At 39.5% G+C, this 22,578-nt stretch overlaps 1 protein-coding gene across 1 annotated transcript in view; it reads right to left on the bottom strand.

The window, feature by feature from the left end:
* Positions 1 to 404: 404 nt before the first annotated feature.
* Positions 405 to 22,578, bottom strand: part of clcn2a (chloride channel, voltage-sensitive 2a) — a gene marked incomplete at its 5' end in the record, with an annotated part of 41,173 nt that continues 18,999 nt past the window's right edge. Inside the window, 23 exons of the mRNA XM_081373980.1 lie at positions 405 to 4,632; positions 4,710 to 4,796; positions 5,813 to 5,917; positions 7,167 to 7,205; positions 7,880 to 7,945; positions 8,350 to 8,396; positions 8,518 to 8,626; positions 9,926 to 10,104; positions 11,418 to 11,551; positions 11,647 to 11,857; positions 12,182 to 12,292; positions 12,998 to 13,067; positions 13,423 to 13,581; positions 13,759 to 13,843; positions 14,107 to 14,208; positions 14,486 to 14,570; positions 14,663 to 14,788; positions 14,923 to 15,001; positions 15,396 to 15,419; positions 17,641 to 17,718; positions 17,814 to 17,947; positions 18,055 to 18,183; positions 20,233 to 20,364. Of these exons, the coding sequence (XP_081230106.1) occupies positions 4,180 to 4,632; positions 4,710 to 4,796; positions 5,813 to 5,917; positions 7,167 to 7,205; positions 7,880 to 7,945; positions 8,350 to 8,396; positions 8,518 to 8,626; positions 9,926 to 10,104; positions 11,418 to 11,551; positions 11,647 to 11,857; positions 12,182 to 12,292; positions 12,998 to 13,067; positions 13,423 to 13,581; positions 13,759 to 13,843; positions 14,107 to 14,208; positions 14,486 to 14,570; positions 14,663 to 14,788; positions 14,923 to 15,001; positions 15,396 to 15,419; positions 17,641 to 17,718; positions 17,814 to 17,947; positions 18,055 to 18,183; positions 20,233 to 20,364 (2,744 nt within the window). The 3' untranslated portion in view covers positions 405 to 4,179. The remainder of the gene's footprint in view (positions 4,633 to 4,709; positions 4,797 to 5,812; positions 5,918 to 7,166; positions 7,206 to 7,879; positions 7,946 to 8,349; positions 8,397 to 8,517; positions 8,627 to 9,925; positions 10,105 to 11,417; positions 11,552 to 11,646; positions 11,858 to 12,181; positions 12,293 to 12,997; positions 13,068 to 13,422; positions 13,582 to 13,758; positions 13,844 to 14,106; positions 14,209 to 14,485; positions 14,571 to 14,662; positions 14,789 to 14,922; positions 15,002 to 15,395; positions 15,420 to 17,640; positions 17,719 to 17,813; positions 17,948 to 18,054; positions 18,184 to 20,232; positions 20,365 to 22,578) is intronic.

The raw sequence follows: 22,578 nt of genomic DNA on the forward strand, positions 1-22,578 counted from the left end.
TTCCACTCGTACTGCCATAGTAACCATGGCGACAGACGTGGACAACTGCGTTACGCCTAGCGGCACGCTCACTGTTGTTATTTTGTTCAAAAATTATGTTCCATGGCAAGCAGACTTTGGGACAAAAGGAGATCTAAAACGAGGATCAATATCAGCGTGGCGTTTTCGAGATGCCGAGAGCTCCACGTCCGCGACTAACTTCGACCTGACAGAGAAGCGAGTGGCATAAATTGAACAAAATTTTGAAAAATAATTCAAAATAAAAAATACCTAATTTTGCTTACATTTTTTTGAGGGTTTCAACATTTTACCAGAAAAAAAGACACAAATATAAAAAAAAAGCTTAATCATACAACAAAGTATTTCCCACACAAATGAGAAGCATAAAACAAAGCTTTAAAGTTGAAATATTTATTGATGTACAAAACAATTCCATGTTTTCTGAAAAATAATGGTAACAGCTGATTCAGTATGCTTATCTCTATATGTACAGGGTATGTGAGTAGAGTTCATATACATACCGCTTTACCCTGTATTCTGTACAAGCAAACGCTTTATAAAAACCATTTACGGATGGGAGCATAGGCCTACTACTTATTGCTTAACTCTACACTGAATGTGCGGCATATTAGCAGACACTTTACACATCGTGGGCTTGACCTAAACTGCACAAGAGGCAAACAGAGACAGAACGTGACACAACATATCTAAAGATCATAATTAGCTTAAGTTATTCCTGTCCCACAACAGGATTCGTTAATAAAACAGCTGATTGGTGCAGCCGGATGAATGGCGAGGAAAACATTCTGCTCTTGCGGATGGCATGTTTCTGAGAGAATGAGAAAAGGCTGTGTCAGGAAGTCAGTGTCATGGTTATGGTTTTGGTCCACTCTCCTTGATCCGTTTAAATCAAACCCGTAGCCTCCCATTTCTGCAGTGCACAAGAAAAATAAATAAACTCATTCTCTATTGATCTGCTTATAGGCTGTGTCTGGGGTAGTTGTGCTGTTCTTGACCATATACTGCATAGCGTCGTCCAGCCACAGTTTTGATGCAAACAGAACATTAAAACATCGTTCTCAGGCTGAAACTAGTGAAAAGTCCACCGCCGAGGTCCAGTAAACACTTTGCAGGTTGTGAAAGCCAAATTTAAAGGCATTAAAAATATGAACTCCCGCTCTGATTTGTTTCAGTACATGTCCCATTCATGATGTGCAAACAGTTTCAAAATAATATGCACTGTAGAAACAGAGCCAGTGTTTAGTAAAATAACTCTATTCGGCAAGCAGTAATTCTAATAATATTGCACAGTTGACAGCTCAAAATCAAGCTTCACACACATATAGCTTATAGCCTATAAAACAATTCAGATATGACACAGAATATCCATCATTGTAATGATTTACATTTTAATACTTTGATGATTCAAATTTGAACATGGATGGATGAGATCTGCACACTTGGCTACAAACTCCCTGCAATGGTATTTATACAAAGGCTGATTCTTGCAGTTCTAACACAGTTGAAAACGTTATCATTCAATCTACACTGGCGTCGTAGTCTGCGACGTGTTACACCTTGTGAGCACGTGCAAAAAAAGTATTGCGCTCTGGATTTGAAAAAGCAAAAGGCCTTGTAAGTAAACCTGATGAAGAAACATAGTTGAAACAGGCGTATGCAGTCTTTTTAAACGGCTGTGTTTAAGCTGGCTGGAAAGCAATACAAATCGTATTGTTTATGCGAGTGTGAGCATGCAACTGATTGCGTCGGGGTAGGCTACATGCATATAATTAAGAATTTAAGAGGCTCCGAGCCTCTCAGGGTATTTCGAGTTCCTAGGAAGATGCTTTAATACATTTTAAATGGCCAGGTAGCTATGCTGCAAACTGGTCCTGATGCAGATTTGTGCATGCTTAACGTGCGTGCCTACATATCGTGGGATATCATTACTTGTAATTACAGGCAACACTATCCAAACCGTGTGCTGTCAGTATGGAAAACCCAAGTGTTTTGTTTGAATGATAATTACAATGTGCTTCAAAACTACCCTGGTTGGAAACTCCACTGTGAGACTGTGAATCACTGTTGGGTTTGTATGGGAGAGTGGCGTAAGATGTGCCGCCCCCATAATGTAGCAAACTGTGAACATTTTTCGTCAAATGACCGTATATTTTGAAAAGGTGTACAGCTGCATGTTATACACAAGCTGTGTTAAAACACTTTTTTGCATGTTAAAGTAAATTTCCCACATGGCAGGTAAAATGTTGACGTCAAAGCAAAAATATGTAGTACTGTGCAAAAGTCTTAGGCACGTTAGTATTTTCACCCCCCAAAACTGTTTTAAGGCAGTTATTTATGTCTTTTGCTGTAGTGTGTGAGTAGGAAATATCAGTTTACATTTCTAAACATTCATTTAGCCATTAATTGTAATAATCCAGTGAGATTTTTGAATGCACAAGGAGTCTGACAACAGCCGGTGTGAGCTGACCTCACCATCATCGAGTCCGTCTGTGATTACATGAAGAAAAAGAAAAAAAACGACAGACTAAAATCCAGAAAAACTGTGGCAACATCTCCAAGAAACCTACCTCAGTTTTTTTCTATTTCTTCATCACAGACGGACTCGATGATGGTGAGATCAGATCATACCAGATATTAGATATTTCAGATATTATATATCAGATATTTCCTACTGACACACTACAGCAAAAGATCTAAATAACTGGCTTAAAATAGTTTTTTTTTTTTTTGGGTGAAAATCCTAACATGCCTAAGACTAATTGCACAGTACTGTACATTACACATTTTGATGAATTGGAATGTATAAAACAAAAGATGTAATGAATTATTAAATCATGTCATGAATAATGTTTTTATTTTACTATAAAGATTTTGTTTCGCCCCAAAATGTAGCTTTGGGGTAAAGTGTGTCAGGTGCTTCATGGTAAAAGGTGACAGTGGCTAATATTGAGGATGAGTTTTGCATCCAAAGCATGAAAAAACAAATAGTATGGTAAAATTCTGAATATTGTTCCACTACATGCAAATACACATTTTTTCTAGTTATATATGAAAATGTGAATCCCATGCAGAAAAAAAAAATTTGAATGAAATTATATACAATTTTCAAAATATAATGAATATAGTTCCCTAATGGTTCAACTTACCCCTTATCATGACACCTCTTACCCCTCATGTGGGGTAAGTTGTGCCAATGGACCATTTTTTATGAGAAGTCAAATTTCTACTGTAAACTGTTTGTGTTCTGAAATATAATCAGGCATATTCATTTGCCTGATTACTTGTTTCTTCTTGCCTAGCTGACAAACTACCGGTAAGTAAAAAGCATCACAGTTTTACCCCACTCTCCCATCGTTCTCCTGCCTTTCCACGACTCTCTTTCCGGTGTTTGTTCGTTCATTCTTTCTTTCTTTCTCTCATTTTGCATCATGTTCTTGTTCTATCCGTGTCTTCTGTGTCCTCTCTTGCCCACCCGCTCCCTTTCTTTTCCCCCACTCTCTCCCTCCGTGTTTCCTTGCAGTGTGGGTTATTAAGGGCTATATTTAGAGCAAAATTGTAGTTTGGCTCTCGGAGACAATTTTATTTGGATTTAAAGTGTCGGCACCAGATGGGTGCGTTGGCTAGGTGCAGCTGAGTCACTCTTGCACACACACTCAGCTTTTCTTATGCACACTGTCGCTTGCGCAAAGAAGGGAAAAAAAAAACACACACAGACAAATGCGGCGTGAAGCCACAAATCAACGAACAAACACGCTTATGATGAAAACCCGCACGCACAAAAAAAGCTTGACATCGTCGAACATAAACTGATTTAAATTAACCTCACCAAATTAAATCAACTCACAGACACAAACAGAAATGTCCCACGAAGCCATAAACGAACAAACACATACAAACAGAAAATCGCTAATGAGTCCCGAACATATCCAAAGCCACACGGCACTCAAACTGCAGCGCGTATCTATGGCATCCCACACATACAAACACACACGGCGTGTTTCGTGTGAAGGCAGGACCAGCGATTGGGGTTGGTTTGATTGGTACGGAGCAGAGAGTGTGCTTCACTGCTTAAAGACTCCCTCCAGGTTCTCCTCAACCTGACTTCACAGTCCCGCTTATGGTGTAAATGGAGCGTGCGTTACCAACCGCAAGCAGCTGTCATTCCGGCTGACCGGCTGACGGCAAGGGGTCTCCCTCTTTCACCGCTTCCTCATTGGGAGCTGGGCACTGCTCGCCGACCGCCTCCGAGTCTCCGTCCTCCATCGGGAGGGTACAGTCACAGGGGAGCTGCGGTAGCTGCTCCTCTTGGGGCGTAGCATCGGTGTAGGGCAGCTCTGATTGGTCTGTGTGTGAGGGGCTGTTCTGACTGGACAGCTCTGTGCACTCCGTCTCATTCACAAGGCTGGCCTCAGACGGCTGCTCCGTTTGGTCTTCCAGGTCGGGGAGGTTGGGTTCCCGTGGCAATGACAGGCTCTTGTGACGACTCCAGAACTTGTGGAGCTCTGTGACCTCCGAGACGCTGCTGCTGTTGCCGCTGTCACGAAAGCTGGCCAACGGGGGACGGACTTTCACTCCGGTCACAGTTACAGAGCCTTCGATGGCCTTCCGCAGCTGCAGACAGACACCATTTTCTTTTTTAAATGTAAGCATTTTTACAGGATATAAAGAAGAGATATACAATCACGCACCTCCTTCAAAGAGACGACGCCTACTAGACGTCCGGTGCTGGTGACATAGGCATGATCCAGGCCAAGAAGTGAGAAAATGGTGTGTGTCTGTAATGCACAAAGGGACAGAGAAAAGGACTGATGTTCAGGCAACGGTGATGATAAAACCGGCCTGTTTGTTTTTCATGTGACTTGCGTGTTATATTCCTTGTGTGGCTTCAGAGCATTTGGAATATATTGTACAAATAATTTACACTTCTTTTTTTGGTAGTTTTTAGAATAAACGTGTTAAAGGCCGAATAAGAGAGCACTGCAGGGAGGACATATTTTTGTAGGTCAAAACCCAGAAACAAGTTGGCATTTTCGAGCTTTCGATTCCACCGTCCTCAAGTCAATGGGTTTACTTCAATGGGTTTTTGGTTAAATGCCTGACATGAATATCTGTGGTTAACACCAGCTCAAGGTATTTTCACGTTTTATTCTAAGACATTTTTAAAGCTTTTATTTGTGGTGAAGCATTGGCTAAATGAGACTACAGAGGTTGTCTGGGACATTAAAGTCATCATTTAGAGCAGAAAAACTCATCTACTCGCTAGTTGCTTTTACAGCTTTGTTGTGTTCATAATTACGCCCTTGCAAACTTTCAGGAAAAATGCTTTTTTTTTTTATATAAAAATGGCAAGTGTCAAAAGCTTAATGGTGGTGATGTTGAAGTTATGCGACCGTTGTGTAGTTTGTTTATAGCTTTTTTACTTCTGGCTGTTGTATTTAGGCTTCAAAATTAGGGCTGGGAGATATATCGCATGACATTGTTATGCGCATCTCGTCAGTAAAGCCGGTTCCTTGATTAGTAGTAAATCGCCATCACCTGCTTTCAGATTTACTACACAGAGCCGTAGTTCACTGACAAGCTGAGCCATATCGCATTAATTATCGCAGGCGATACATCCGTGATAATTAATGCGATATGGCTCAGCTTGTCAGTGAACTACGGCTCTGTGTTCATAAAAGATTTTTAAGATAAATAGAATCAAACTTTTGCTGGTCTCAAAGCCATTTTCTTCAATAATCCAAAAGCCAAATGGAAAAATCCTATTGGCAGATACAGCAGATGCAGATTTTACCTTATGCAAAGATGTCCGTTCCACCAGCTGAAAAGGGGCGGGGTCTATTTTACAGTTGTTGAAATTAACAGCCTCATCCAACTGTTGCTCCTCCCACTCTGTTATCTGGAAAAAAAATTAAAACTTTTTTTTTAAAAGGGCAAAATTAAAGTACTAAAGTTCAGAGAACACATAATTTAAACTGACATGGGGAATTATCCTAGGTTTTATACTATAATATGATTTGAAAATGTTCACTTTTATGCTCTTTTTCATGCAATGACAATGAGAGGTGACCACAGCTTTCAAGGGTGATTTCAAGGTCAGCTTTTCAGTGAATAATATCTTAAATTTCAGTCTGTTCCTCATAAAAACTGCAATTGTTTGGAAGAGAACCGTGTGAACATTCTTCAAAACTTCTCCTTTGTGTTCCTGTGTTCCATGACAGAATGTTTTTCTTAAGAAGCTACAAAATTAGCTTTACACACATTGTCCAAACCAGGAGCAACACAGTTTAATCTAAAAAAAATTCTTCCATGTACTAGAATAAGCAACATTACAATTTGGCAGTGATTTGGTGTCTATTTCTGTGGCCCCGCTCACAGTGAAATCTCAATGGACTAAAATCCTGCTCCACATAACTGTATATTAAACATCAAATATTTATTTTTCTGATTGACTGGCTTTTTTTTTTTTTGGTTGAAAGATTATTTTTAACTGACTACTTGTTGCATGTCACCATGGAAGCGTTCACGAGTTCACATCTACATATAATTATTACGGTAAAGGTTATGCATATTTGGCGTGCTGTCCGGGTGGAGGGCGCCGAGCTCGAAATTTCTGCCCGAACCCAGAGTACTCCCCCCCGTTGGTAAGAGTAGATGGAACTAAAAGTGAGGAGATGGGGTGGAGGTGGGATGCTGAATAAACTGTCAAGGAACAGAGGTGTGTTCTGCTGTTATTTATATTGTCCTGAGTTGATTACTGATTGATCTCCACTTGTGCTAATTGGGTTAATTATCTGCACCTGCTCCTCCCGAACCTTGTTAATAAAACATCATTAAGAGAGAGCAAATATATCTGACTGTCTGTACAGAGAGTCACATGATCAGTCACACATTGACTTATATGATTATAGACCTAGAAATAGAGCAGAACCTTTATTGTTTTGCATATTTCAACATTCTAAAATGATTCATTTCCAAGTTTAAATGATATTTTGAATGCCAGAATCAGACTGTTGGACCCCACTGTATATTCTAGAACACACCTTAGTTACAATGAAATGGAGAAAAAAAAACCTCTGAATGTGTGACTCACCGCAAGAATCATAATACAATCACAACATAATTATGGGTAACTACAGTATTTATACCTCTGCTGTTGACATGTCATCTTCCACATCAGGTGTATCCTGAAAACATCAAGTCAAGAATTAGACACAGAAATGCACAAATGTCCCTTTCATACGTTCTTGTCCTCACAAACTTCATGCATTTCATTCAGTTCACAAGACAAGCTACACATACTAATGTAATCTACTCAAGCTTTACTAAACATCAGCAAGCTTAAGCAATACATTAAACGCAGCCCAGGGGAGAGTGAGTTAGACTGGATGCCATTACGAAGGCAATAAAGAACTAAGACAGGGAATAGCTTTTCGAAAGGTTCTTAATTTGATTGGAGAGTTTAAGGCTCCAGTTGAAAATTGGACTTGAATCAACTTTGTGAAGCTTTGTTCAAAAGAAACGGGTCCAATTACAACATCCCCTGACGTCCCTCCATTGGTTTACGAGCATACGGGGCTCCTGAATCTGAACCTCAAATCCAAACCATGCGTCACACAAACGCACTCATCCCGTGAGACAAATATATGCTTCATAAAATGTCATGATTCATCTAGTGAGTCAGCTTGTTCCCCGTTCCCTAGAAGGGAAGTACTAAGCTGGAGGAGTGTATCAGTACAGCACACAGGCAGAACGCAATAAGACCTCTGAGATGCCAAGGCCCTATTGGCTGTGCCACTGCCACCCCCGATGATGCGTGTTTGTGGGCGAGGGGAACGAGTCCCTGCGGCAGCGTTCTTACCACCATGGGTATCTTCACACGCTTGGGCCTCCTGCTCCTCTTAGGAGCCTTGGGGCCAGCATTGCTCTTCCAGACATAACAGATAGAAAAGGGAGGAGCATAAAGCGTTAATGCAAATCTAACGCAAGGCTCCCTCAACAGATGCACCTTCAACATTGACTATTATCAAGGGACACTGTTAGAGCCATCGGTCCTCCAAAGAGAAAGGCAGAAAGGGGTGTATAACAGTATATTCAGGATGAAATCCAAAAAATCTGATTTGAATTAACATATTTGAGCTTTGAATTAAAAAAAAAATCAAACAGACAACAAAGCAGAATACAGCCTGTCTGAACAAAGCCTAAGACAAACACTGAAACATTAAAACCAGACGCTCTGTTGTCCCATATTCAACTTCTGGGCACCTGTAAAAATCTACAGCTACATAAGTGCTGCGTATCACCCACAATCCCCCTAGAGAGCCATCATACCTCTATTAGCTCCTTCACAGGTTCCCCAGAGGAGAGATTTGGAGAGCCTGCAGAAGAGGAGTGATTAGATTAGCACAAGATTGGTGCGTACCAGGGGGTCGCAGACAGTTAGCAACACGACATACATGAGTAGGAGTTGAAATGTGTGAGTAAGTGTTATATACACACTGTTCAGTGACTCTGTGTTGCTGATTGCAGACACCGTCTTCAGAGCAGACTTGAGGGGGATCTGGGAGTTAGTCAGCGTGGGGCTGTATGAAGACTCTTCAGTGGAGATCTGGAAAAAAAACTGTCTATTAGATAGATTTATCAGTAAGGTTGATTACTAAAACAGACTCCACGTACTCCCAGATGTATTACCGAGCACAGAGATGACAGCTTGTCGGGAAGGAATTTTTTAGGATAAAACAGAAAGCATGAAAAAAAAAAAAAAAAAAAAACCCTGATGGTGATCTGACAATCCTTTGTTCTTCTTGAGAAATACAGACAAGCTGGGAATCACAGACTCCAAAAACAATGGCATACTTACATTGAACATAATTAAAGAAATACTTCACTCGGAATTGAAAATTATTTATTACGCTCCCTGTGTCGTTCCAAGCCTATTATGCTGTTTTCACCTGAAATCTTTATAGTTACCAGTATAGCTCATTGTGAACACTAAACCCTAAAAATACAATAAAAAAGAGCCATTAATGGAGACCATGAGACTCATTCAGTGCATTTTGCGTCTTCTAAACAGACTGAGCATCAATAGCAATCTTATTCTCCACAAATCATCTTCTTCATCCCACGTTCTCAATAACAGTATTCACTTACCATGTGAGAACCAATTTTAGAAGCACAGGATCAGTCTGTACCATATCGGTTAGATTTTTTTGATTTATCGATATAGGTCGAAAATTGCATTATTAATTGTAATCATTTCCCTTATTTTAAAATTTAAACCACATTTGCTGTATGCTCACTTAAAGTTAATCTGTAAAAAAAAAACTAATTTAATTACACTTAATCACAAGAAATTTGAAAATAATTAAATAATAAATAGAAAATAAAATGTTCAAATTGTATATTATAATGCTTAAATTCACTTGTAGCATTTAAAATTATTTTAGTTTTTTAGTTTTTATTTATTTAGATGAATATAGTATAGAATAAATAGCACAGATCTTAATAAGAATTTATTGGCCATAATATAAAATTATTATCAGCTTATTGTTATTGACCATAATGTTAATAGCAGTGCACCCTTTATGTTTTTTGACATCAATAATGTTAAACCTGGCACAATCTAAAAATTATTGCTAAGTGTATTATTATTATTGCTAAGAAAATGATTTAGCTGCACAGAAAAATAGCATTCAGGCTCAGAACATCATGCGGGCGGAGTACATAATAACAATAATGGTTGGAACTAATCCTATAACCTGGTGTTGTTTTTCACAAGTCTATGTTTAAATATACGTCTATATCTCTAAAATTATCATGGAAAATTATATGGGGGAAAATGACATCTAATCTAATGTTAGTTGCTGCCTTGTAATTAACACTAGCATTATCTCTCTGAGGTTCATACCAGGAAACGTACGGCATGCCCAGTCTTGGGGGGAGAGTCTTGGGGGAAGGTGGGCACATGGGTGCCGTTGTCCTGAGCACGTTCTCTCAAGTAGTCCAGCCTGCGAGTTCGGCCGAGCTGCAGCGAGAGCAGCGACTGTAGCTGGGAGCGCTCTATAGAACCCAGCAGGATCATGGACTCTGGAGCCAGGTGGGGACACGGGCAAGGGAGACAGCAGAGAGGGAAAGAGAGAAAGAGAGAAGTGAGAGAGACACAGCGGGATAGCTGGAGGAATGGGGGATAGCAAAAGGCGGCAAAGGAGATGGAGAAGGTAAAGAATGTGTCTGTCACAGGGAATGAGGTGGAATTGTGGGATAACATTTCCAACTGTGAGCTTTTATTTGGGAACTTCAAGAAAATGGCTGGAAAGGAAACTGTACTGAAATCAAACATCAAAAAGTATTTACAGCTTAATTTCTAAACACTTATTTACTTGTATTTTTCTTTGGAGCAGTTTTTAAGCATCATGCAAACACCCAATAAACCGTTTTTTCATTTCCACCCAGAGGCCCATTTTCTTCCCAGGCATCTACAACTGTACACTTCTAGTTGTAGACCAATATATAAACCCAGAATTGCTATCAGCATGTATGCAAAGAGCTAGTAAGAGCTGTGTGTGTAAACTTCACTTCCCTGGCCTCAAGAGTTGCACTAGTGCCTGACGCTGGAGATTAGCGTCCTTGTTAGCGAGTCTGTCTTCCAAGCTGGAGACCCTGGTTCGAATCCTGCTCGGAAAGTTTCAAAAGTTTATCGGGGGAACGCAAAGCATTTACGAGAGAATGCAAAAGCATTGACAATTTTCCATTACCATGACCCTTTAGGGGCTTTGTAGATGTGTTAAATTTTTCTTTGCTATTTGCTTTAAAAGAGTTTTCTCTTGTTCAGTAATTTTTTTTCTGTTATCACTGTTTCCCTTGGATTTGCTTCTCAGTTCCATACAATTTTAAGCTTTTCTTGGTTCGTTCCATGTTTTCTAGGCAACCTTGGTCATGCTAATTCAGATTAGCACAGTTGGTTTTAAATGAATCTTTTTTATTTTTCAGTTCAAAACTTCATAGTCCAAGTGTTAGTAATCTGTCCTTAATCTGTGTTTGAGAAAGACATTTTTTAAGCCACGATTAACTATTCTAGATTAAGGCCTACTCCTAGCTTCGCTCTCTTGATATTGGTATCAGCCATTGAAAACCCATTTTGATGAAAACCTCATTTCTTGGCAAAAATGATTCAGCAATCAAAGACAGATATTGCAGAGACATTTCAGCAGAATTGCTCTTCCATATTGAGAAAAATGATGAAAAAAGACACTTTGGGATAAAGACTGCCTAAAAGTCTGTCTAAAAATTCCCAATGTGAGATTGTGATAGTGGTAAGAAGGATGTGCAGAAGGTGGACTAACAGGCCGAAAACAACTTTTTTTTGCGCAAAATATTTTGGTATTTTATGCATGTCTCACCTTTGGACTCCACCAGGGCCAGGGTTTTAAGCTGGCCTGTTACGAGAGCTTCCTGCAGGTCCCGGTAAGAGGAGGAGAGCGTGATATACCGCACGTCTCTCACCATTATGTCCTCCACGCGGATATTATATTTTCTACAGGCAAAAAAACAAGATGGGAGTGAGCATTCAAAAAGCCAGGGGAATAATATGAGAGTGATAATTTGGGGAAGGAACGTAATAGCCCTCACTCCTGTCCCCAGCCCAGCTCTGGCAGGTAGGGAAGTTTCTGGATCCGGATGATGGAATCATAGAGGGAAGGCTGTAGACTCTGAGCCACGGCATTGGCCAATATCACGGCGATCATCACGGGCAGGATGTGCGAGATTTGACCGGTCAGCTCGAACACAATGACGGCGGTGGACACGGTGTGAGTGACTGCGCCAGAAAGAGCCGCCGCCCCTGTGGGAATCACCATTTCGTCCAGCATCAAATTACAGTAGCAGTCACCCGCCTCAAGCCATCTGATTTCCTATTGTGCTCCTGACAATCTTTCTGCTCCGCTGCACAATGCAGCGCTACCGCTGAAGCCATTTCCAAAGGCAATATCTAATTTGGCTGTTGGTTTGTGTGGGTTAATGAAAAATGTATGACTCTTGCATACAACACCCTACAGGTTCAATTACGTGTGTGAATAAGATATAGCCACGATGGGTTGAAACTGATGGCTTTTGAAAGAAAACAAATGGACATCCGCGAAAAGGCATGCACAATGGTTACTCTCACCAACAACTGCGTATCCGCCGGGAACTATGGGATATACAGTGTTGTCGGCGTGTATCCCTTCGGGGAAGACGGCGGCCATACTCTCGCCGACCAGTCGACCGAATGCAGCCCCTATGTGATACACAGAATTCACATTTTTGTTTTGATGACATTTCGGTGCTGACAAAAAAAAAAAAAAAACGTCAAATTTGTAACACCTGGTTGACGTATACTTACATGAGGCCACACACATTGATTCCAGAATAAAGCTGCAGTGATTTCACGAGTTTACACACACAGGCTTTAGTGACTCAGACAGTGATGAGGGATGGAAATGGAGAACATGATTGCGGGAAAAGGAAAACAACCATTAAGGACAAACTAAAATATGATGACTGGTATGAACACAAGAGCAAAATAACGTTCAAACGTGCTCGCTCATACACTGCCGGACAAAAGTTTGGAATAATTAAGAATTTTGAAATAAGTCTCTTATGTTAGAATTGAATGATAGCATATTAGAATGATTTCTGAAAAGATGTAAAGATGCTGAAAATTCAGCTTTGACATCACAGAAATAAATTGCATTTTAAAATATATTAAAATAAACAGTTAAATATTACTGCTTTATTGTATTTTCGATTAAATAAATGCAAGCTTGGTGAGCATGAAATAGTCTTATTTCAAAACATTTTAAAAATTGTAATCAAATCAAACTTTTGACTGGTAGATCACAATAATAGCTTGAAATGAAAAAAAAAAAAAAAAAAAAAAAAAAAAACGTTTCCCACAGTGTTGACTTTTAAAAACAACACACGCACACTATAAATCACATACCAATGAGGAAAACCGGCATGAAAGCCCCACAAGGCACAGGCATTGTTGTGGCCACAGCTGACATCCAGAACTGAAGAGAAACATTCAAGAGCCACAAGGTCACACACATGAACAAAGACACCCTTTAATAATTAAGCACCATCACACACGCAATTGTGATGCTGTACTGAAAATCAGATTTACTTGCAGCCTGAAATGATTTTCAGCACAACAACATGACAGCAACTTTTTTATACAAGACAGTTCAATAACAAGAAGTATATTGAGTAAATGACATTTCAATATGACCAGATATTTTATTTATTTTTGCAACGAGAATGAAACCAATCAAATAACAGCTGTATAATAACATGTTACATTCACATATTGCCCATTGTTGTTAACATTCATGGTCTTTATAATTTACAAAACATGGTGAGACCCACCTTCATGACAATGAAAAGGAGGAGTGTGATGAACACACTGACTTGTGGGTGCTTCCAGGCCTGAGGTACGTGACTTGAGTACGCAAACTCCTCTGCAACACCTTGCTTGTACCAGGTCAGGTTGTCAAACAGTGCCACTAGAGACTCATGTTGAGTAAGCTAAATGAGGAGGCAATGCAGTTTGTTACTGAATGCATGATTACTGATCCGGAACAAATTAATCTCAGCATGAAGCACACGTGAAAGACTGAAAAAGTTTGGTTGTATAGGAAACAAGAAAGGCATAGAGAAGGAAACCATTTTGATGAGACACGCAATACATCTGAAACATCAGACCTGGCCTGCCATGAACTGTCCAAACCCTGGAGGAAAGGTGAGTGTAGAGATCAGAAGAGTGACCACTGCCGGATACACTAGTCTTCTATGGGAAGCCAAACATGAGAGAGAAAAATGACTATTTGAATATAATAAATAAACATTTTACCATTTAATATATAACATTAGTAATTTAATTAATAATTTGAAAAAGTTTCATTATTAATCCAGCATTGAAAACAGAAAATATATTTAATTTGTAACATTCTTTAACAATGAAATAGACAAATTCTGAGCTAGTTCCTAGCTAAAATACATGGTACAATAAGAATTGCCGTTAACATTGTAAAAGAAGCACTAGAAACTCACTTTTTTAGCAAAAACTTGTTGATGGTTTTCTGTTTTCTCATAGACTCCACTATGATCCTGTTCAGGTACACGAACAACGCCCCTCCAAAACCACTGGCAATTCTGAGAAAAACATGAACAACTGAAACATTAAGCAAAATTATGACCATTGCACATTTCTATTTTACAGCCAAGAACTAAGAATCACAAACTAGTTGGATTTAAAGATTAGACATGTGAACTGAACACACAAGTGTTCGAATTCAGCATAAGCTTTGCATATAAACAGTGCTAATGAGCTTAGACATTTTAACACAAATGTTCCTTGACAAGTTAGTTTGCATAAAATCTTACTTCCATAATTCAAATAATCAGTTTTTGGTAAAGGTGAGACACAAACCCGAGCACAGCAAAAGCTGGAAGCTCTTGGAGGTCAAAGGGAAAGTCCAGACGAAAGCGTGTTTTAAAGAGAGCTGTGATCGTCTCTGCAATATGGCGAAGAGAGATTGACAGTTAGAAATGTATGGCGAATGAATCATCTGACAGTGTTGGCTATCATAACGGGTTCCTCCCTCACCCTCATCGTTATTCCACACTGCCAGCACCCTGAAGATAAAGGCACTGAAGGTTGCAGCGAAGAATCCTCTCCAGTAGTTCCTCACGGCAAAGAACGTAGATGTGACCTCAATACTAAACAGCACTCCTGCCACAACACAGCAGAACGTCAACAAACAACTTTGCTCAAAGCTGGAGGTATACAGGGAAACGTTACTGTCGTGGATGTGATATGGCGTTATCTCCAGTGGCCAGCTATGATCACAATGTGTCTGGACTTACCTCCAATAGGGGCCGCAAAGCAACAGCCCACCCCCACGGCACAGGCGGCTGACAGCATCTCTGTGTTTCTCAGCTCATTCTGTCAGATTAACGAGAAAACCGAATACATGCAAATCCTGTTTCAGAACGACTGTCGCGGTGGCATTTTGCAGGCAGCCAAGAAACAGGGTAATTACACTGACGGATACATGGCAACGACATGCGGAACAAGGTATTGCTATGAACACAATTAAAAAATGGACAAACACTGCTCTTTCATTCACTATACGCTATCTTTGGGAACGGTTTTTGCTACGGCCAGGGAGGATGAAGTCCAGTGGACTCTAGATTGCAATGGAAAAATGGTAAACTTGAGAAATAAAAATTCACAAAATGGGAGAAGAAAATAAAACTGGCTTTTTCATTTATTTTAACACTTTTAATCAATCTGATCACATGGACACACCCAAACATAATAATACCTTGCATCTTACCTTGTTTCCCTCAAAGGGCTCTTCCTTCAGCAGTAAATCAAAATAACACATATACATGTGAATATCTGAACTCGTTCAAAGGCTATCAATACTTTAAGTACTTACAGTGTTGTTTACTTGTTTCATGTCTGTATCTATAAAAAATAAGTGAGATTTATTCACATTTATAGTAATGAGAACTATAATGTGTTGACTATGTTTGACCTACTATCTATCTATCTATCTATCTATCTATCTATCTATCTATCTATCTATCTATCTATCTATCTATCTATCTATCTATCTATCTATCTATCTATCTATCTATCTATCTATCTATCTATCTATCTATCTATCTATCTTCCACACTCTGCCTCCTGGGGGCAGTATGGTGTTGAAATGTGATTGGCGAGAGACTTCATTAATTGATTGATTTGTGGGTGGAAAGTATTGCTGTTTCTCAATTCACCTACTTATACGACGCTCAAAAAGTAGCCTATGTACTCTTTTTGTGAAGAAAAAGTAGATACTTTTGAGTGTGTTTCAAAAGAGTACACAAGTATTTAATGGTTGCTCTCTGTCGCGTCCTGTCACAGTAAATTGGCCTGTCAATCATCTTATCACAGTTAAAATCCTCCACATTTCACGCATATCCGCCATGTTTTGTAGCTTATTTACCACTTTTTACTCGTGTTTGTAGTTCCTCCTCCAAAGCGCAATGGGTTTGTTGGCAATATTAGCCTTTAGAGTGTGCACGGATCCACACTTCGAAAATCTACTGTAAATAGAACATCCGGGAACTTTTGACATACTCTTTTCAACGTACTGCTTTGGGACACATTTATTCGAATCTCACATACTATTTAGGATGGATAGTATGGACATTGGGATGCAGGGTATAAAAGTTTGTGGTGTCCTTCTCAACAGTACTTCCTCTGGAGAAAGAAGTACTGAGCTTTTCCAGAGAAGTAATTTGCTCTAACTGGCTTCTTTTCCTTTTGTTTAATACTCACCGACATTTGTCACACAAATGGATTATTTTTCCCTTTATTGTTTAACCCCCTAGACTTTATGTTACTTTTATAATAAATTGTTTCTGTATAAATAAACAACCTTATAATCCAAACAGTTTGTTTGTGCGTGTGATCCTCTTTGTGTGATGGTCAAAAATGAGCTGGCCGTGACATTATCTATCTTATCTATCTTTCTATCTAGAAAAAAGATCCCCTTTATATTGGTACTAGACTTTTTTTCTTTTACCCAGGCCCTAATTGGAGCTCATCATTCATATCCCACTATCAAAAGTGACACCCACAGGTATAAAGTGTCAGACAAATAATTATCGGCACGGCCCGTTACCCCAGACCCCCCTGCCTGACTGACTGTGTAAACACGCCATTGACATTTGCCCAATTAAAGCGCATTAAATTGCAAAGGAACAGTTATATATGTCAGAATGTTTATGGCCTCCGATTTTCTGTCAGGATCACTCTGCGCTAACAACATGTTATTGATCCATTCCCCAGCATGCTGTGATTTCTCAGTTTACTTTGTGGGCAAAGTCCAGAGCGTTGATATGGAATCGCACAAAAGCCGTTTGACTCATTTTTAGCACGATTTACAAACAGTTCCATTTACTGTGGTTGCAATTCCCAAGAGAACCGATACCTTATGCACTCTGACTAATCACAGCCTAGCAAAAAAACCCTAGAGAACCCTCAGCTGCTTGTTTGTATGATACACGCAGATGAGACTAGAAGAACAAGGCCATGACGTTTCAAGTGCAGTGACATGTAAAGTGATAATACAAACACAAGTCATTGGTAACGCTTTATAATATCTCTCATTAATAGGTCATTATTAATAGGACATTTCATTAAGAGGTCTTTAACAATCATTATATGATGTTTATAGATCAATAGTTAAAGGCTCCTTTCCTTTTTTATCACTGAGAAGAGGGGAAGTCTGAAAATATCAGCTTCAAACTTGGGCTATGTGCACAAAAGCACAAAATGTTGGAGCAAATTTGTTATCTAATGCAATGAAATTCATACATTTTTGAATGTGACCGTGTACAAAAGTGTTGTGTGTTGACCACTGTATATGAAAGTTCTAATTATTTGATTATAAATGATTTTATGTAAAGCATAATATGTTGTCATAATGTTTGTTAATGTTCTTAATGCAGGTTATTATAAAGTGTTACCAAAATTTGAAATGTCAGAAAGTTATTGACACGAGACAGCATCACTAAAAAGCCTCTTACCATGTAGATTCCTCCAAACAAGGCCATGAATTTGCTCAACAGAGCAGCACACAGACTGGCAACATGAACAAATGGTCCCTAGAGGATGCAAGAGGAGATAGAAATAACAGATGTGATCACAGTATTTAAGCATTAGAAGGCTTATCTAGGATCATGTATCCCCTCTCATGCACCTCTTTGCCCAGAGGCATGCCACTTCCAAGGGCGCAAGTTAAGCCAATCACTTTGGCAACGAAGGTTTTGAAAGTGAGGTACTCTTTCAGCACAACACCTCGGAGGATGGTCTTCATCTCTGGGATCCCAGAGCCTAGAGGAAGAAAAGAGGAAAGGGGTAACAAAGAGATCTGGGAACACGTAAAGGCAATTTGGCTTAAGTTGATTACGTGAGCATGGGTCAGTGTGTGCGTATCTCACCCACTGCCTGTGGCGCCAGTATCTGTGTGAAGCCGGCAGAGAAGGTGATGAGAACTACTGGATAGGTGACCCAGGCCAGGTATTGCAGCAGAATGTTACTGTGCAGACCACCATACATCCACTTCTGTGCTGCAGACACCGACACACACCACATAATTACATCTCTGTAGACGCATAAGGTGGGTTATAAAAAAAGGCATACTTATAGACTATTCTACACTATTTTTAGTTCAAATAGGGTGTTCACATAGAAAATTACAAAAAGACCTGGATAATGCACTTAGTTAACCAAAAAGTGTGGAATATTGGACACTTCATACACTCAAAATGCACTCAACGGTACAGCACATAGCAGGGGCGTTGCAGGGGCTTCTATTTAAAGGTGATTCTGACACATGCCACCATTCCCGGCCACGCTCCTCTGGTGTTGGTTACGTAGGTTTGAGAGAACTATAACATTCAACCAATCAAGGGTGAGTTTCAGTTGTTTTGTTCGTTCTCTTATTCGTTGTCATTTTCATTTCTTGGCGGGCTGGAAACTTTGCATTAAATGCACTGCAGTAAAAACAGAGGACAATATAGTCCTTCTTTCAAACACAGTGTATTTTGATGTATTCCACGATCAAATTTCTACGTGTTGATTTGAGGTAACGATAGTAATGATCTTTCCCCATTAAAAGAAATTCACAAGCTTGTGCTCATCATGATTACAATAAAAGGATGGCATTTGAGAGTTTTGTATGTTGACCGAAAGTGCGCATCACTTTTGATAATAGACTATAAAGATTATACATATAGACTATATCGATATAGACTATTCATCTATCTACATTTACATGTGCTCTGTTATTTTGTTGTTAAATTATTTCAATTCATTTTCCTGCCCGATTCGACAGATGTCTTGGAATTTATACCGACACCTACTGGTGTGGATGAAAAAGCAAAGGTTATTTTATTTTAATTGAAGAAATGCCCAATAACGAAATAATTAAAATAATAATAATAATAATACATTAAAATTATATAGCGTTTTTCTCAGCACTTAAATCGCTTTACATGGAAGGGGGGATCTCCTCAACCACCACCTGGATGATGATACGGCAGCCATATTGCGACAGAACGCCCACAACATGCCAGCTTATAGGTGGAGAGGAGAGAGTGATGAAGCCAATCAGTTTATATATTATGGGTATGATTAGATAGCCATGATGATGGACAGAGGCCAATAGGCAAATTTAGCAAGAATGCTGGGGTTACATCTCTCTTTTTTTTTTAAGGACATTCTGGAATTTTTAATGAACACTCATCCAAAGTATGGTGCTTTTTGACAGTATAGTGTCTCCATCACTATACTGGAGCGTTAAGACCCACACAGACCACAGGGTGAGCACCCCCTGCTGGCCTCACTAACACCTCTTCCAGCAGCAACCTGGTTTTCCCAACAAAAGGGATGGAATCAAAAGTGCGCATTAATTGAGTGATCACTGAGATCTTTTTTCAGTTGAAAATGATCTCAGCAATCCCTCTAGTGTTTCCCCCCCATAATTAAAACCCCTGAGGCAACCACCATAAGGTGGGCGACCTACTATATGGCCCTGTCTTGTATGGCGCACTTGATGTGTACTAGTGCTCTAGCAGATTTGCAATGGTCGTTGTTTGCCATTCGTCAATTTATGAGTTGGAAGTGTGCTTGTTATGCACCCTCAATGCTCTCTTCCTCCACAACACCAAAGTGTAGACTCAGAGGAGAAACAGACCCTATATAAAATAAAATAGGCCATCACTGGGGTCTTCATTTCATGTAAGTGTAAATAATTTTAAACATCTGTCAAAAGTACTAGTTGTCATATTTCTTGACCCTTCACTTCATGCACCTTTAGCTAATGCTGCAACATAAAAAAAAGTCGACCTTGATATGTGCCTTTTTGTTAATTGACTGAACTGCCACACCCCAGTCCTTGTAATATAAACTCATTCTTTTGCAAAAAGAGGTCAGTGAGTTGGCACCAATTCATTCAGGCATTAATGCACCTTCCATCCCAGAATGCACATGATGACAATAGCTCACTGAAAAAAAACAATACTTGACTGATTAAATGACACCATCTGTACTTTCATGGAACCCTGTCAAGCAGAAAATTGTCATTTACTTTCTTTTCATTCTTTTCTCTCTCTCACCTTGCTGGCAGAAGGCAATAGTGTAGTCCATAGCCCAGCTGACCAATGCCATGAGAAGCCCCAGGAGGATGAGGAAGATCCAGTCTTCACCCACTCGGGAAATCAGGAACTTCTTACACCGTGACGTACAGACTGCAGACAGACATTAAAGGGATAGTTCACCCGAAAATGACAATTCTGTCATCATTTACTCATTTTTGTGTCATTCCAGACTTTCTTTTGAGGAGCACAAAAGCTACATTTATAATAATATGCTGTTTGATCTTGTCCAAGTAGTTCTAAGTAATGAAACATAAAAAACAGTTTATATGCTATACTGTATACACTATCGTTCAAAAGTTGTAAGATTTTTTGTTTAAAAAATGCTCAACAAGGCTGCATTTATTTGACAAAAATACAGTAGAAAAAAGGCTTGAACCATGAAAGTGTGCTGTGGGTTTCGTGCTTTGCGCCCACCAGCCTGTATGTGTGACCCTGGATCACAAAACCAGCCATAAGTCGCACGGGTATATTTGTGGCAATAGCCAACAATACATTGTATGGGTCAAAATGATCATTTTTTCTTTTATGCCAAAAATCATTAGGATATGATATGATATGAAGTAAAGATGTTCCATGAAGCTATTTTGTAAATTTCCAAACATAAATATATAAAACATTTATTTTTGTGAGTGGATGCAGCACAATCGCGAACATAAACGGACAACTTTAAAGGGGATTTTCTCAATGTTTAGATTTTTTTGCACCCTCAGATTCCAGATATTCAAATAGTTGTATCTCTGCCAAATATTGTCCTATCCTAACAAACCATACATCAATGGTTTAAATCTAAATCTATACAATACATATGTATAAATCTATATCATGTATAAAGATAAATGTATAAAAATGTACCCATGTGACTGGTTTTGTCATCCAGGGTCACATATGGGCTACTTTTATGATGCATTTATGGTAATTGCAAGAGCAAGCAGAAACATTCTTTAAAATGTCTTCATTTTTGACTATTTTGGTTTCATGAGATTGAGTAAATGTAGACAGAATTGTCTATTTTTTGAGTGATCTAATCCATTAATCACCTATAACATCCACCGTTTTTCCTTTTCTTTATAGGTCAGTCTGTGTTCACAACATAGAGATGTATGAACAACCCAGAGAAATTACCTGAACCCAGCAGTAGGTGCACAGTATGCTTTAATGAAGTGAACAATTGCTCACAAAAGAGCTTGTTTTCCTGAATTCCCAAATTTCCAGACTCATGAGAGTGTGAACAATTGCGCTGTTGCATAGGTGGACAGAGTTGCGGAGACCCAGACAGGAAATGGCTTGTGTGTGTGAAGATAAGACGCATCTGAAAGACAGCGGAAAGGGAAGGGTCACGGCAGGTGATGGGACGCCTCTGTGAACGTGACAGAGTCGCTGCCACGCCAGCCTCAGTACCTGCTAAGTGGCTCTTCGCCCGGTTCCTCTGTGCGGGAGTTGGCACGTAGGCCGATTTGTCCTCTGAAGTGGCACAACAGATGTCTTTGCTCTCAAAATAAACCCCGTAACAATCCACAACCGAGAAAGCAATAAGCCGAACCAAATTTATCGCAATTCAAGATGCATTTTGGACATGCAAACCTGCAGTGCTTATCTCCAAACTGCGCCAGACAGAAGTGCTGAGATGCAGCATATTTTGACACTTAATTGGAGTTTGAGGAATAACCGTATAAATATGCAGAGCCCATGCTTCCCCACACAGGTTTTAGTGTCTTTGACAAGTGAGTCACAGGCCAGCAGTGGAAGTGACATCCTTATGTGGAATGAATGCATAATATACCACTGTATTATATATCCAAGATCTATTTATATTCCCAGAGCGAGTAGAAAGGTGTAGGAGGTTTGGTGAGAGGCAATAGTATCTGCCCTCACTCTGCCTGATATGACAACTTGTGCGGGATTTTCTACACTGAGTCTCCGAGCAGTACTCACAATTTCCCACGAGGGCGAGCTGGTGGACTGCTGCCAGTTCTCTGTTTTCATCCACAGATCCAAAATAATTAGCACTGAAAAAGACGGATTATGTCAGCTATGGAGGTAGGACTTCACTCTAAAGTTGCAGAAAGAACAAACTGCAGGATGCTGACAGCTTGTCGCAAATCTACCCCCCTCTGTCATCTTAAAATTCACAAATAAAGTCTAATTACACCAGGGAGAGCAGTATATGTGTTTATATACTCTATTCGGTATGGGCATATAGACTCTGATGCCAGATCTCACAAGACAAAACAAGCCCAAAAATACGCCAACTCAAAATAAGCTGATTTCATTATGTGATTTAGTGTAGCATAAAGGCATAAAAAT

The sequence above is a fragment of the Scardinius erythrophthalmus genome (genome assembly GCF_964197995.2).
Source record: "Scardinius erythrophthalmus genome assembly, chromosome: 9".
NCBI classification, from domain to species: Eukaryota; Metazoa; Chordata; class Actinopteri; order Cypriniformes; family Leuciscidae; genus Scardinius; species Scardinius erythrophthalmus.